Source organism: Nylanderia fulva, unplaced genomic scaffold (assembly GCF_048542155.1).
Source record: "Nylanderia fulva isolate GAGA-0341 unplaced genomic scaffold, ASM4854215v1 Scaffold9, whole genome shotgun sequence".
Lineage (NCBI taxonomy): Eukaryota > Metazoa > Arthropoda > Insecta > Hymenoptera > Formicidae > Nylanderia > Nylanderia fulva.
The window spans coordinates 3591011-3608826 of NW_028191026.1; the positions used below are offsets into that span (position 1 = coordinate 3591011).

Genomic DNA, 17816 nt, shown 5'->3' on the forward strand with positions numbered 1-17816 from the left:
GGAAGAGATTTGCGAGCGCCGACACGAGAGAATTGCCTCATATGAATGTCAAAGGGAATGCAATATATGGCATGTTCGTTTCACATAGAGCGCAGTGTCTGATTAACGATTACATTATTTCGACGCTGATCTAGCGACTTGACGCGAATCGTTCGGTGTCTCTGTAATATTAAAGGTGGAGTTAATGAAATCGCGGGTCGGGAGAGACTCCCGTCGGTCGGTTTATTAGCTTTTAATAAAGAAAGCATCGCAAAAGAGAGAAAGAAAGAGAGAGAATTTTCGCCAAAGCATCAAGAAGAAGAAGCCCTCGCGGCTGTTCCTTTAATCTGTTCCTTAGTCGCGCTAGTTTCCTTTTGATCTTCGCTGAAAGTTCGCCCGAAGCATATAAACAGGACTTGCGCCAGTTAAAAAGTCAAATAACACACCGACGGATTGAAGTGCGTTAATCAAAGGACCTCTTTCGCGAATATCACGAGCACGAATTCTCGAAGACGTCACGAATTATGTATCAAAAGGTGCGCTCTATTACGCGGTAATGTAATCTTCCCTTATTACCGAGAGTCTGCGTACGAGTTTTCAGGATTAGCTTATTGGTTCTAATTGTGCGATTTTATATAGGGTGTGAATTATATATTTCAATAAGGAAAAATTATAATATTTGTCTCTCATATATTAAGATTAATTTTTTCATTCAAAAATTTTATTATATTATTCAAGAATATAATATTTTTATGAATTAGTTCGAGGGTAATATTTTGACTTGTATTTATATTTTCTTCAATAAGATATAAAAAAGAATATTTTTTACGATATTAAGAGATATGTGAAAGAAATCTAACATTTAGACAGAGTTAGTTAAACAGATGTGTCTAACAGGAAGCGAAAGTGTAGAGAAAAGAGAGCGAGATATATACATACTTATGGAATATACGTTCTTCTCTCGGGTGCGAACGAGCAGAAAGGGAAAAGAGACTGCAAGCAGGAAGGATGTAGGATGAGGAGGAGGAAGTAACGCTGTAGATAGGTAGATAGAAGAGAAGAATGCCGATGGCGGCATCGTAAATTCTTGCGAACAGCCCGGCGTAAAATATAGAGGTGGCTACGTTCTAGCATATGTCATCCGTGCTCTTTCTCGCCCATCGCTCGCGCGCACGTGTTAACGCGCGCCCTCGCGCGCGCAAAGAAAGGAAGAGGGAAGACGCGTGTGTGGCCGGAAATGCTGGTGGGGAGGAAAAAAGTGGGGAGGCGCGAAAAGGAGCAAGGGGAGCAAATCGCGGAAACGTTTCGCGCGCAAAAGAGCACATGCTCAATGGGAGAAACGAGGGTGGGATGGTGTATGTATGCGGATGTGTGCACCAACGAAGCCGGTATTAGAGAGGACAGAACAAGATGGGCCACGCGAGAACGTGGTATATCGAGGGATGGAAAGGGGTGGAAAGGACGGATGGATGGACGGACGCGCGAAAAAAGCGCGCGAATTTGTTTGCCCTTTTTTTTCGGCGGAGAGGCAGCCGACTCTCGTATCGATTCGACGCCTCCCTCTTCGCTCTCGTCATTCGTATATTAACGCTGGTGCCGCGTAGAATTATTTTCGGGCTAAATTCGGGAATTTAAGCGCGGGTGATCTTTTCCCTCTCGATTTCGAAGAGAATGCATGAATATCAGTGTCAATCAAAGCAAGAGAATCCCAGGAGAAATTTGCATGTGATTCTGATCTCTTATACCTGACCCACTTTTGGTCGTGTCTAAATTTATAGAGGGTAAGCTTCTTTATAGCGAAAGATGATTTTTTAAATAATTTTTTTAATAATTCGCGATTTAAATTACGAAAAATGCGGTCCAGTAATTTCAATTCAAAATTTGACGCAAAGATTTCTGCATTAAGAGTGAAGCAAAAAAATTGCGACGATGACAGCTCGGAGATCTTAATACGATTTTTTGTTTTAATCGTAATGCAGAAATCTCTGCATCATTTTGTTCGCAATAAAATAACTTGCGTTCTATTAGCAAATTATATGCAAAAGACGAACATATATGAAATATATGCATATACGAGAATATTACATAATTTTTTTTATTTTATGATATACTACAACATTACTTGAAAAAAATTTTCGTGAATGTAAAAAGATGAAAAAATATTATAACATGATACCTCTTATTAAAAAAAATCATCTCTAACACTATTATTTTCTATTAAATTACAACTTTCAGTATTTTTCCCCAGACAATTTAAATCACTAAATCGAATAGAGTAAAATCTAAATAAAAATAATGTAATACGATGGAACATATAATATATACTTGTTCTGTCACGAAATTCTGGAATAACATTGTTTATCACGCTAAGACACAGATAAACGATAATCACGCAGACCAAAGAGATTAACGTGTCGCGAAGAGAGATGCTTCGGGAGGATTTTCTTGAACATCTCTCTCCTCTTGGCGCATAGAGAGGACTATTATCGTTCTTCTTCTGCTCTCTAGAGCCGCGTAGGATTCATGTGGGCTCGGCTTGGAAAAAAAAATGTAGAGCACGTTGACGTGGGAGTCAGGGAAGAAGAGACGAGAGGATATCGAACCGACGAGGCCAGAGAGGTGGAGTTGCCTCGCCGGGTTACCATGGGAACGTGACACTCTCTTTCGGGCTTTTCGAGCTTTTCGAGCCGTTCGTTCTCGCGCGTTAACCGTCGCACGCTATATCCGTTTCCGTTATGCAACGCAGCCTCCGATATCCAGGTACATATATGCGCGATTCTCTCTTCGCGTGTCCAGGAGAAAAAAAGAAACCGTGTTGTTTTGCAGCGAAAATCTCTACCGCCAAACTGTTATGCAACTTCTTCGAAATACTTAAAGTATACGGTTGTCAATACATTCATTATTCAATATCAAAAAATTCTCATGCATATAAATGATAAATTGTCATTATTTAAAAAAAAAAGATAGTACACGTGAAAATATATATTTTTGTAAAAAATGCATGTATATGTATTATTATGAAATTTATGGAATTAAAAATGAGATAATATTTCGAGTAGATATTATATTACATGAAAAAAACTAATTTTTCTCACTTTAATAAAATTAAAAAAGAGCAAAACAATTATTTTCTTTTGTATGAAGATATGTTGCACCAGTAAACGTTTGCTTATTTCCACGCATCTTTAATCTCTCATATATAATGATTTCTTTTAAAGAGGCAAGAATTAATGTAAAAGCGAGAAAGATAGACGAAAATACACAAGTACATCAGTTATACATCAATAACTCACAAATATAATTAAATAATAAAGCAGCTAATAATTTGGTCAATAATTGTTACTATCATTTCTTATCAGATATCTTGAAAAAAATTAAAGTATAGGAATACTATCAAATCTATAGCTTTTACTCGACTTTTGACAAGAACAATAAGCGGCTGAAGTAATTATGCCAACACATTTTTCTCAATGCATGTATATGTGCATTACATTTTACTCCTTGCCCCGCGTAAAATAAATTAAATTAAATTTCAATATTTACAATAGTGGTGCGCGAACTGCAATAAAGATCGCCGCGGGCTATGAATTTTATACGGCCGGATTAAATCTTTTCGAGAATGCCGTCATTTACTCGGTGTCGCCTCGTGATTCCATGAAACCAAGTACGACATGACCATATATAGGAGAGGGAGCGAGAGGGTTAAGGGTTAAGATCCGTAATGCAACCCCCGGAATTACCGCCGCGGCTGACTTCAAGCCGGTCGACGCCGAAACGCGACGAAAGCCTTCGATGCGTCTGTCTCTCCTTCTCTTTTTCTCCCTCTCAATGACACGAGAGAGAGACTGCGACTGTTACGTCGGTCCGAGGTCGAGAAACGTAGCAGGTTTAATTTCGTTGAGTGCACCCAACGACCGATCCGGTCGCCCCCGCGTATATCCACCCACGCAGGGGTGCGAACACACGCGTGCACACATGCGCGAAAGCGAGACAGAGAGAATGGGAGCGTTTACGCGACACGTGGGTGTACGTACCCTATAACAATCCTTGTATGCATGTATATGTGCGTGTTATAGCGTTTATACGGGGTGTCTCAGAATGCTCGCAATCGTAATTTTAATTTACAAATCCTCTTCTATCGGTTTTAGGGTACTAACTTTTTCACCTCGATTAATATCGCGAGTGCGATATTTGAAAAAAAAAAAAAAAAAAAAAAAAAAAAAACACTTCTCATTCGTTTATCATAAATTGGATAAGATTTGTTTGAAATTCGAATTTTCTGCCGCAGAATTTTAAATAATATCGGATATTTATAATATCATAAGAAGACATTTTTATATAAATGATAAATAATAACTAACTAATGTACAAAAAACAATCTCGAGTTCTTATTAGATTATAGTCTTATCGTTTTAACATCTAAAGAAGAAATGCTCAATTCTAGGTGCATACGTCGCGTATATATACACACACATATATATATATATATGTATTTACATGTAGGTATGTATGTAGTTTGTAGCGAAACAATTTAAGATAAAGTCATACTGACTGAATGCATATATACGCAGAGTCATGAACTCATGGTAGTATACGTGAATATCAGGGTGGATATAATAGGTGTGGGATCAAGTGTATATGTTACAATGTTATGCACAGAATGTATACACTCGTCAACATATATACAAGGCATTCGCAAATTCTCTCTCCGACCTGTAACCAACGCAACATGTATTATGCATGTGTAACGAGCTTTATCCCTGCAGCCAAAAAAATCGATTAATTTTATACAGGGTGGGGTAAGTTAATAATTTTTTAAACTAAGTTAAGTTAAAGTTAGTTGCTTGTAAAATTAATTTAATTAAGTTAAAAGTTGCATGAACAAAAAATTAACTCAGTTAAGTTAAGATTAAATTAACTAAAGTTTAATCAAAAATTAATTTTTAAAACATTATTTAGGTATATTAAATTATAATTTTGTCAATTCTTTTAACATTTATAACAACAAAAAACAAAGAAATTTTGAATTTTATATAGAAATATATTTTTTGGTAATCGCAATTAATGACAAATGGATATAAAAATTAATAATACTTTATTTTAAAAATAATACGTTTATACCTTATAAGAAAACATTAATGATATTCAGAGATAAAACAATTTATTTTAGGAAAAAAGTTAATAAGTTTAAGGTCAAAAGAACTAGTTGAAGTTAAAAATTAATACATTTTAAATTAACTAAGCTAAGTTAAAAGTTATTAACATCTTAACTGTTTTGTAACTTTTAACCAATTAACTAGTTATTACCCAACCCTGATTTTATACTATTATTATATATTAAAAGTGTAAAATTATTTGATCTTTTGATTGCAAAATAAAGCTCGTTATACATTCAAAAAATATACGTTTATATATAATTAAATATATATTACATATTTTATTTAATATAAGAAAGTATTCTCGATGTAGATAAAAGTGAAGGGAAAATTCTCTCTTAACTTCGCTTGGAAAATCACTCATGCGAGGGGGTAATTTAATTGATCTTTATTATTTATCGTTTTCGCGGAAAATCCGTTGAAATTGCGCGAAGCTTTCCCTCGTGCAACGAGAATAAAAGGCGAGAGCCGAGGTTTTCACGTGTGCGCGGTCAAATTAGGTAACACACAGAGAAATGTCCCGTAGCACTGATTCACCTAGGTACAATAAAAATATGTCTCCGCACACCACACATGCAGCGCCTCGAACAGAATCAACCCCTGTCGAGCGGGGGTTGTAGTGGGGTGGTGGCGGCGACGGCGACGACGGTGGTGGCTTAAACCACCCCGTACACGCCCGACGCTCGAGGGGTAGGTTGGACTTGGGTTGGCCGACCAGCCCGTGGCCGCCATTATTGACCATCGGTCTTGATTAGCCCTTGATACTATCCGGTTTTCTTTTACGGAACCTTCGACATGTTCGCGGAAGTCCCGGGCCTTTTTCTCGCGCCACCCATATCGACTCTCTTTTTCCCGCATGTTATTAATAACGGCTACGGTCGTATATGATTTATCGTTCGCGTTAGAGGGACGTAAATGGGTTAAAGTATCGCTCGGATATTTCATTCTCTAATGATCACATTATTCCGTAAAACGCGTTAATCGTAGAGTTGGACAAATGAGAAAAGTAAATTAAAAATTGGAGATAATGATAATAAATTGAAAAGGCTCTCTGTGTATGGTATATAAGAAATATAAAATCAGGAAAAGAGCTAAAAGAGCCAGGCATAATCAAATAATTAAAGAGGAATTTATAAATAATTTTGTTGCATCTAACATCTGTATCTGTATCTTATTAATTCTTTGTAAAATCTAAAGAATTTATTTTTTCTCTCAACTTGTTTTGAACACATAATTTTTAATAAAAATTCTCACGTAGCTTATTGTTGTAACAGAAAATATTTATTTAAAAAATATATATGTTTAAAACAATTTGAAAATCTCTTATATTAATTTGAAAGATGTGAGAGAACTGTGAGAGGAAAATAAATACGATACAAAATTCAAAATTTGTATCTGTTTCATAACTCTTCTGAGATATATACGACAGCAAAATATTTTTAAATGTCATTGTGAGAAATAGAAATTAATTCTTTAATGTTAAATTCAAGTAATGCGATTAGTCTGTGGCTTTCTGTAAAAATTGACGCAATGATAACATTTTTTAATTTTATGTTTATTATTTTAAAAACCAGCATAAAGTTGAAAGTTTAATTACTTTTCTCATAAAATTGTGCGCGGTACCTCTACTTAAATTTACTGTTGTTTATATAAATTTAAAAGTTGCTAATATATATATATATACACGCAGTATTTTCATAATATCAATTAATAATTATTATTTATATCCATATATTTTTATATATTGATGCATGTATATGCATTGATGTGTTGAATTTCTATAAAGCTATTGAGGAAAACCACTAAATTCTCATCTTTATAAAGTAAAGTGTCATAACCTGTGGAGTTATTACCACACACCTCTTCCCTTCTTCCTTTAAGTCTACAGCAATTTTCATATAGAAAACTTGTAAAAGGTTGATATTGATGATCCTCCCTATAAACGTCGTGCTCATATGTACGTTGTCGATCTTTTCCCTTATCGTCTGGTTTATATCGCAAAATCCGTATGCGGAAGTAAAATACATTCGCAGCAAAAATAAAATACAGGAACAGAGAAGTTTAAAAGCAACATTACCCACTTTTCGGTTCTTTTTAAGAGCGAATAAATAAGTATTAATTTTTTAGTTCAATACGATTTTAAGATTGATATTTATAATTTAACATATTATATTGAATTATTTCTGTAGAGAAAAATATACGTGAGACGTGTTAACATTGAAATTATTTTCAGTAATAATTGTAAATGAAGTCGATATGAATTAATATTTTAAAATTTTAACAAAATATTATATATATAATTGTTTTATGTAAAGGGAGATCTTCAAGTACTTCAAGCTTTTTTAAATTTATGATTTTATTTATTCATACATATACTATAACTTACAGCTAATTTAAAAAGCTAATATTTTTCATAAAAAATAAAATGATTTATGTCTCACACAAACTTCAACTACAAAATATTGTTAAAAATATATTACGCAAAAAAGTATATCAAATATCTCGACAATTTTGCTTTACGCACTGATAAAGAAAGTGACAAAAATATTCAAAGATCCTTTTCGCACATTCTTGTACTTCAACGAGAGACTCTCGCGTGCGTCTCGCGTGTTAATTTCCACGATCGTATTTTCAATCGTGCATGTACAGGTCGGCTTTAATCGCGCGATCTTCTGCGTTTTTTTTTCCTCCACTGCACGTTAACAGGCCAAAGTCCACTCTTTTCGCGCTCGATCGGGGAAAAAGCTCGCCATCCTCGAATCGTATATAAATCATCTCGAAATCTTCGAAGCGGGATCCTCGTACACGTACATATATATCTCGAATATATATGCACACGTTCCCCACGCACGCACTTCGCGAACGAAAGGAGAACCTGGGGCGCAGGCGTACGCCGAGACTCCCCCACCGATGATATTCTCTCTCTCCCTCTTCGAGGTGGTGGCCGAGGACGGTATAGGGTAGGGTGGCAAAACCTCTCTCTCTTCTTCGATAGCTGCGTACGCGATTTTGGACGACACGACGTCCGGTGCGCGAGCGACCACCTCCACCACCTTCCGGTGGCGTCCTTCGAGCCCTCTGGTTCCTGGCTATGCCGGCTCCATAGTATCGTGGCACCTGCTAATCAAATAGCACACACCATCCCACGATCGCGTCTCGAGGTGCCGACGAGGTCTTCTCCCCAGGATACAAAAGAGGGTTCCTCGGGGATCGATCCCGATTCTTCTCTCCAAAGCGGTCGGGAAATTCATATTCGGGAACCAGGAATCGTCGCGCGCGCGTTTATCGTCGAGAGATTAATATATTCGAAGAATATTTCACGAGAGAGCTTCGAAAATATAATATTCTCGTGCGTCCAGCATCCGCGGAATATTATTGCATCAGTGAGTGATAATCAAGAGCGAGATGTGAACCGAAAACATTCCTTCCCAACACTTATTACGACTTAAAATCGCGAGAGATCCCTGCATCTTCAGCAGTCAGGGGGCAAAGATGCGAAGACCTCGAGACAAGCGAGGAGGATCAGCGACAGTCATCGACGAGTGTCATCGAACGCGCTCGTAGACGACTCGGACAGAAAGAGAGAAGGGGAATCCTCCAGAGATCCGCTTCACCGATGAGAAGGAAAAAACGGGCGGGACAACGTGGCAGGTCGAAGATCGCGATCAGGGGCCCGGTGGAATTCGGCGTTTCTTATCGGCGTCCGGCGGAGGTTTTGACCGCATATTCGATTCGGAATCGCCGAACCGGGAGATCGGCCGAGACCGGCTAGATCGGTCGCGATCCGTCGCGTTTTTCTCCGGCGACGATTCGCGTCGGAACACGCGAGATTTACATCGACACGCGCGTAAAAACCCAACGCGCTCGCAAGGCAAGGATATCGATCCCAGGGAGAGGAGGATCGGAACTCCCGCTCGGGAGAGCCTCGGAAAAACGTCTCGGGAGTGTTATCGATATTCTACGATCGGAAGGAAATTTTCGCCCCTCCGTAGAATATCAATCGAGGATAGTTTTGGTGCGGATAATCGCAAGAAGGGATAGGAATCTCTCTCCGAAAAAAGTGGAAGGAGCTTTTCGATTTTGACGGAATAAGCCAGTGATTGAGGAATGATTGGGAATTAGGAAAGACTGTTGACGCGAGAATATATACAGTGAAAATTAGGCAATTTTGTAGGAGAAGGAAGAGAGGTATATTGAGATTTAATAACACAAAGAGCTGATATATCTCTCTCTCTGTTAAACAGTATAAAAAAAAAAACAATTGTAATTAATCCTAATTAATCAAATTTTTTATTTAATTTCTAAATACAATTCGAAACAACAGAGATATTCGATTATCGATTCATCCGGTGTTTGTTGCAACATGTGATCGTTCCTGTCATCGACGACAGCAAGCATACACGATCTGAAATGCAATTACGGAAAATGGAGATCGTCGACTTCGGCGGATAATTTATTCGGAGGGAGAGAATGTTGTGACTGCCGAAATTGGGACTCCGATCAGACGAAAATTAATGTTTGACGTGTCTGGCTCTTTCTCTCTCGCTGAGAATGCATTGAGGTTTTCACGGAAAGAACTTCGCGGAAAATCGCGCACGCTGGTCGAGCGTGAACCGTTTCATTGACAATAAGCGGCTTGTGCGGTTGACATTGATAGAACTATTTACAAACGGCTCATTCAAGTCTGCGATGAGCTCGTAAACGGGTTTCTGCTACGAGAGGATTTTGACGAGCTTTTTCGTCTACGAAACAATCGCACGAATTTCATTAAGAGACTGATCGCATCTCAAGAGGGATAAAGCGAGTACGCATCTTACGTAAGAAAAAGAAAATTACATAGTTATTTGTGTATAATTTGTTCGTTCGAGGGAGACTTAGAATAGAGATAAAATAATTTTAGAGAAATTGTTTTTCGCGCACGGAAACATCATGAAAGCTATATATTCAGTTTTTTCAATACATGTGTTGTTATCAATGATGGCGAACGAGTGATAAATAATGTAGAAATGAATCAGAGCGAGCATCTTTAATTTCTCTCGCGACGCTAAATCTTCAACTTTTGCGAAACTCTGACAGCGTAAAAAAAAATAATACTTTTTAACAAGAATCTTGTTTAATGCCGGACGGTCAAGTTTTCTATTAAATAAACGCTGCTGCTTGTCTGGGCAATCCCATCTCACTCTTAGTATCTTATACATCAAGTGAGCTCGGTAACTTTAGGAGGCAGTTTGAAATCAGTACATCGCGCAAGTTTGAATCACGCTGGAAGATACAAACAGGGAATCTTTCCAAGAGACGTGTGGCTTCTTGTTTCCTTCAACTCGAAGAGGATAATATGGAAACTTAATTATAATATTTCACTCTTGGCGAAGAAAGAGAAAGTGCCTTGCTGCACGATACTGTACTCTCAATGCGTGGAAGCTCTCTTCAAGAAATCATTCTGCAACAATAACAAGAGATCTCTCTCCGTCTTACATTTCAGTCAAATCTGGCAATTTAAGAAAAACCCTATTCATAAATTTTCTTAAACTGGAAGCAAAAAACCGATCATGCATCCCGCATGAATCGTCTCTGGATTATTCCCGACGCCCAGCGAACTGTCAAAGTTTACAGCTGATCGTACGTCAAAGTACGAAAAATCGCGAGAGGAGGAAACATTACTTAGACACGGTCGCATTTGTCTTTATTCATATAAATTTTCTTAAACTGGAAGCCCAACAAAAACCCGATCATGCATCCCGCATGAATCATCTCTGGATCATCCTCGACGTCCAGCGAACTGTCAAAGTTCACAGCTGATCGTACGTCAAAGCTCGAGAAATCGCGGTCTCCCGAAGACCATCCGCGAGAAGAGGACGAAGAGGAGAGATTACTTTAGACACGGTCGCACTCGCCCGTCCTTAGACTGGAGCTGTATCTGCCGTACGCACCGCTGCCGGGAGGCGGCGGGATCCTCCCGGCCGTGAGCGGCAGCGGTGCTTCCGGCGGCGGCTGTCGTCCGGTGCTGCTCGGCGGCGTCGACCTCTCGATGTCGGCGGCGGTCCAGCAGCCGCCGGTCGCCGCGACGAGCGGCCCGATCGCGGCCCACAACTCCCTGCATCACACGTCCGGCGGCGGCCTGGCCCTGCCGCTGGGGGCCGCTACGGGTCCCCCAGTGATGATGCCGCGGCCACCGCCGGGCGCGATGCCGCCGCTCGGACCCGGGACGCTTCCGCCCGGCTCGACGCACCCGGACGAGGATCTCGCCGACGCGGCGCCCAACCAGGACGTGCTGCTGGCGCTCCTCGCGAGGAACAAGAATCTGGAAGGTGAGTGAATGACAGATCAATCACGGCATGCGAGTAGAACATTCTCTTCTGCTGCGTCGAGGGAAGATTTCTTCCTCCTCTTCGTCATTCAAGTTGCGTCCGGCGAATTTTGATCATTTGCAAATCTCTGCTTTACATGGATTTCTACACGAGATTAATGTCCTCTGTGTAATAAATATGTGGAAGGGACGTGCAAAAAAAGCAACGCATCGATGGGAAAGATTTATTTAGCAGAAAAAATCTTTTCAGAAAGAAAAAGCAATTAATCCGATTATCAATAATTTATAATTAAATAAGAATATTTTTTTTTGTATAAATCTATTAATTGACTTATTTAATAATCTAAATTTTTATATATGCTCTCTTTCTCTCTATTTTTATTTGATGAAAAAAATATTTTGCAGCTAAAGAAGAGATTTATTTAGATTGCTTGAACAACAAAATTTTAGTTAGTTTGTGATTTATATCTAACTATTTTGTTGAAGTATATGCTACAAGGATTTTTTGAAAAAAGAGACATACAGGGAAAAGCGATAAAAAGAAAGCTTACTTATAAAATGTAATTATTAAACGTTTAGAGTTTTATATAACTCGTTAATCATGAAATGACGTATCAGTAAACTGATAGAATGATATACCTGCGAATCAGGCATTATCAGAGATTATTTTCAGGCAGAGAGAATCAAGATTATACTAATGTAACTTATGCAATGTTGGCATGTATATATATATAGAGAGAGAGATGGAAAATTATGTCGTAGAAAATACGTTCTCATTTCCTTAAAAATTTCTGCTTTTTTGATACAAAAGCACATCTATTTTCTGAAAAGTGATATACATTAAAGAAATTATTTATCAGCCGGCAGAATGATGTATCGTTGCAGATGCATGTTATGCGCAATATTCTTTTATTTTTTTTAGAAATTACGTTGTAAAGTTATTATATCGAGGCAATTATTCAACGTGTTGACACTTGTAGGGAACATAATTCAGACATTTTCCCCTTTAGTTGAAATAAGCACCAGTTTTAGGGAAATTTTGTATCATAATATATGTAAAACTAAAATCCACATGGAAATAAACGTAGCACTTTTAAGTTTTTTACATATTAATTGATAAAAAAAATAAATACATATTAAAATAATTCTAGTAATTATTTTAATGCACATATTATTGTTACTTGATATTTTATTAACAGATAAACACTTATCTTTACGATACGTACAATTGAACATATCTGAAAAGCACTTTTGCAAAAGTAAACATTATTCTCTTTTTACAATTCATATTGAACATGAAACGTAAATATCAAATGCATTACCAATACAAATATATCGGACTCCATTTAATTATTATCGCTCGGTTTTTCGTCATGTTCACTGGCTTGGAAACGCATTTGCGGCATTTATTCCCGAGATGCGAGTGCAGGCAATTGCTACGGCAAATTGTATCGGAAACAATTTACACCGTGAAAACGCCATGATTAACGGCGAAATTAGTAACGAAACGGTTGACATTTGCGCCAATTGTCGAAACTTGCGATCGCATTTCAGTCCCTTCGATTTCATATGTTACCGTGTTTCTCTCTCTCTCTCTCTCTCTCTTCCTTCCTCGTTTGATATAATTTTTGCTCTCAATAACGTTATATCTCGTAATATCAGCTTGACTTAAAATTTTCACTCGAAACAGTGCCCACTTCTTGATAATGCCTCTCTATTAACGATCGATAAGATTAATATCCCCATCTAAGGAGCCACTATCACCACACATCCGTGTCATTGCCTTATTTTTTTTCTATTGATTTTATGACGTTGTAATTTCTGGAACCAAACGGTATATTTTAACACAATAATTTTGTAAATACTTATTATATATTAATATATAAAAATATATATTTTATATATATGTATTTTTATCTATATTATTATATTATTATTATATGCTATTAGTATCATTATTATAATATTGAAAGATCCATTATGCTAAATGTATAAAGATACGATTAACTCTTACGTAACATATATGTAAGATATATTTAATTATATCGTGATAAAAATAGCGAATTAAATAATTTTAACGTTCAAGAAAGACATGCAAATCATAATATATAAATTTATAAAATATATATTCGTTCAGTACACGTGCGTTTAAGATTCTATTCTCTCTCGGTAGATCTTATTCCTGTCTTATTAGAGTTAATATTATCAGATGTTAATGTTTTATTTAAATCACGGAATCGTTGTCTACAATATTGGAGTACAATTTGTCTGCGGTTTAATTAACTTCGAAACGTGTATAAAAAGATAAAGCAAGCTATTTTTGACTTACATTAAAATATAATTATAGCTAAGAAAAGGAGAGAAAGAAAGTATCGATTAATCGATTTAGTTGTCATATGTTGCTTCTTTGCAAGATTACAATGTAATCATGTTTATATAAATATTTATTAATCTTTTTTACTTATGAGTCGCATGAAATCGCTTAATACGTTTAAACTTAAAATATTTCTGACAGAAATTTTATCATCATTTGATTAGGAATTTATCTATAAAAATTAATTTTTTTTACAATGTCAAGAATATTTTTCAACTCTTGTTATCTTATGTAAACATTGCTTCTTGATGCAAAATATATGTTTGTATCACAAGTATCTATATTATGGCGTGCTATATATCTTACATAATAATTTAGCAAAGCTTAATTATCAGATAAAGAACAATTTTTTAAATACATTTCTGAAATTTTTAATTAATTATAATTACACATACGATTTTATTGAAAACGTTTGCAAATTAATTCAATTTATTGAACAGAAAGAGAAATGCAATAAACAATATGTATAATATTTTTATAGGTATAATGCAAAACAATTAAAAACCTGGATACTTTTATTCTCAAACATAAGCACACAATACAAGTATTAGGATATCAACGATAAACTGACTGATTTCAGACTTTAGATATATAGTCATTCGATTCTCCCTCGTTTCATCTTAATTATATTTTTGGCCACCATTTTCATCCTTCTTCTTCGTTACGCGCACTCCGGATTGTCCTCTGAGTTATTCATCCAGTCGATCTCGGTGAGTGGAGCAAGGTCGAAGGCTTCCTAAATTATGAACGTCCGCGGCCGGAGGACGATCTCGTGGTTATGCAACGCGGAGTCGACGACCGATTTTCCGAATGAATATTCACGAAGGATCGCGTGAGTTTAGCGAAAATTAAGTTTACTATTCCGTAAACAGAGATTCATGACCTCGTAACCTTTTTAAGATCCAAATAATTTACAAAAGTTCGACAATATTTTCCGCTTGCTATGGATTCATAAATGAGATTGTATTGAGGCTCTTTTGATTATTAATTAGAGTCATGCTTAACACAGAACTCTTTTCGATACCGTGACAATTTTTTTCGCGGTTATATATAAATAATAATTTTTTAAAATTATTTTCAAATATTTGTTTATGTCAAGTAGAAATTATTATTAGAATTGAACTTGTATTATTAAAATTAATTTATTATAGAATTATTTATTGTTCGACTAAATCGAATTGAGAATCTGTCCAAAATATATGCAAAGCATAGGTATACTTTTAGTCTAAAAATTGAAATTCTCTCCCAAATGCTGTACTAATTTTCCACTTTAAGTGTAGAACCGATGTTGAGTTCGATAGAAACTGATTGACTTATCTCATAGGAAGATCGCGTGTATAATGTCACCTTTAAATTCATCCAGCTCGATTATTATTATTATTATTATTAGCATAATCGCGAACACATGCGAGGATTAATATATTCATCGCGGAAGAAATACGCGGGCAAGTCGATCCGAAGAACCGATCAACTTCTGGCCGGCTAAGCGTTTCTGGGTAATAAAGAGAGCGTAATAGTTCGCGGCTCGGCTTTTGTTAAAAGGGCGCGGCGAGAGGGTGGCGGATATTTTAATAAGGTAAGTGCTGCAAGGCCGGTTGCTATGCCATTGGGGCGGTTTAATCATGTAATGTGTTCGGAGGCTCGGCCGTCCCGCAATCGATATATACGGTATTGCTTCGAGCACGACGCGCGCTTAAATCCTACAACTAAACCAACCTAGAACTAAAGCTCGCGCGCGAGTCGCGTAAGCCGCGTTAAACCTTTTCGCCGAGGGCTTCGCAAGGAGAGGATCCCTCTGGCCCTTCGGTTCTCGCAGCTCGCTACGCTCTTGCAAATTGAAACGAACGTTATCGAGGCCAGGCTCGATTTCATTAATTATTTTTTTTTTTTAATAATATTGAAATTTATATCTATGCTTTGACATTGTATTAAAATTGATATTTATATATGTATAAATTTTATTTATTAATCTAATTTATTAAGGTTTTTGTTATATATAAAAATGAACGTATTAAGTAAGACTTTTATCTAGTTAAGTCACTTTATGTAATAAGATAAGTTTTTTAGTTATATAGAAAGAACAGAACTGGGCGGAACCGTGGCAGGAATAATAGAGATTTTCTTATTTCAATATCTCACACACACACGGAATTTGCCCAGTTATCTATCTCTTAAAAACTTGAGGGATAATTTCATCATTTTATAAAATTGCATAATATTATCTGGTACGCGTGAGGGAACGAAGAAGAAAATTGCAAAATAAAGTCTTTTTTTCTCTCTTATCTCTTTTTTTTGCAAAAAGAGAGACTGTCAGAAAAGAGAAGAATCGTACGTTGACAAGGGGCGAGAAGCTCCAATGACGACGTCAACCAACCCCCGGAGCGAAATGGTAACCATAGGAAACGGCGGCTCGTAGCGAATGGTCGGGAACGGGGATGAAAAGAAAATGGCAGACGGTTTACGGGGTAGCGCGTGGTATTCACGTGCGCGCACAGGGGTTGGAGGGAAAATGAGGATGAAGGTCGGTACCTTTGTTGCCGACAACGGATCGGCTTTGGCACTCTAAAAGGACACCCCGGGAGCCTTAAGGTTCCTTTACTTATATTGTATAATAGCGCGTATACTATAAAAACGCACTCGCGCGACGCATTCCAGCAAGTGTATGCGTTTTCTACGTATATGTATATTTGTATGTGTGCTTGTGCGCAAGGAACGTTTCTCCGAGCACTTCGCGGTCGCCAAAGCCGATGATTGGACGAGTTGATCGTATTACGGGGCTGCGGGAGAAGCTCCTTCCCCCGAGGCTTAAATTTCTCGTGTCACTTTACGGTGTTTGCGAAGCGCGGTTTCCACCCTTTTTTTTCTGGTTAACCGGAAAGAATTTTCTCTTAGAATTTACTCCAAAAATCATGATAATCGTGAGACAATATGATATTGGATAAATTTTATAAGAGTTTCTCTGATTAATATTTACACAATAAAAAATATTAATATATTTTATTATGGTAAATATCAATCAGAAAAAATTTTATAAAATTCTTTCATTATCATATTGTCCCATGATTATCATGATTTTCAGGGTAAATTCTAGGAGAAAATTCTCTCTGTGTGGAGACGAGAAACCGTGTCACGTGTTCACTTATTCAAATTTAAATATTTGCACAAATTACTCTTGTCACGGATGAATAAAATCATGCGATTATTGCGATCGCACATAATTAAAAATTAAAAATTATTTTAGTGAAGGCGGGTTAGTAAACCTCGCATTAACATTGAGAAATTAATCAATTTGATCGAACAATATCTCTTCGATTGTAAAAAATTACTCGATACATAATTAGCAAAATACAGTCGAATCAAATGATATATCGATTTTGACATTCAGAATATATGTATATGAATAAATAGAAAATATCGCGGTAACTCTTTCTTTTCACGTGCTATAATCGCGGCGATATCTTTTTCCTACCTACGTTTCTCGTAAAAAAAGTTCTAAGTGGAAGGGGAGAAAATTGCTCTCCAAGTTGAAAGTTTCTGCGGTAACAGCGGCTTTGCTATCCTTTTTTTTATGATTCCTGGCGTGAAACCGCCAGATCGGGCGCAGGCATTAGGCTGCTATATTTTTCTTTCGTTTCCTTCGCCCCTCGAGTGACCACTCGCCGTGATAGATCGGCCTAGTAACGTCGTTAACTATCGGTTATCGTTTCTTTATTGCCAACCCGTGTCTCTATAAGTCATAATTCGATCGCACCCGCAGAATGAAGGGGATTAAGGAGAATAAGGATGATGATGAAAGGCACTTGCGTATTCTTTTTTATATTCACATTAAATTTATCATTGAATTTACTTATTTAATTGATTACACACGATATATAGGATATTTGCATTTATTATTATTTTTCCTTCCAATTCTTTTAAATTTACACGCGAAGATATCACTTGTCCGATCGATACGTAACCGGCAATTTGAACAAAGGAAAGGTCGACAGCGCATAATGTT

General features: G+C 37.0%; 1 protein-coding gene across 2 annotated transcripts in view; it reads left to right on the forward strand.

Annotated features, from left to right (window-relative positions):
• The first annotated feature begins 11163 nt into the window (after nt 1-11163).
• The window catches only part of Lim3 (Lim3 homeobox protein), a 42722-nt gene continuing 36069 nt past the window's right edge, over nt 11164-17816 (forward strand). For both annotated transcript variants that reach the window (XM_029301706.2, XM_029301707.2), the window contains exon 1: nt 11164-11443. In XM_029301706.2, the coding sequence (XP_029157539.1) occupies nt 11164-11443 (280 nt within the window). The remainder of the gene's footprint in view (nt 11444-17816) is intronic.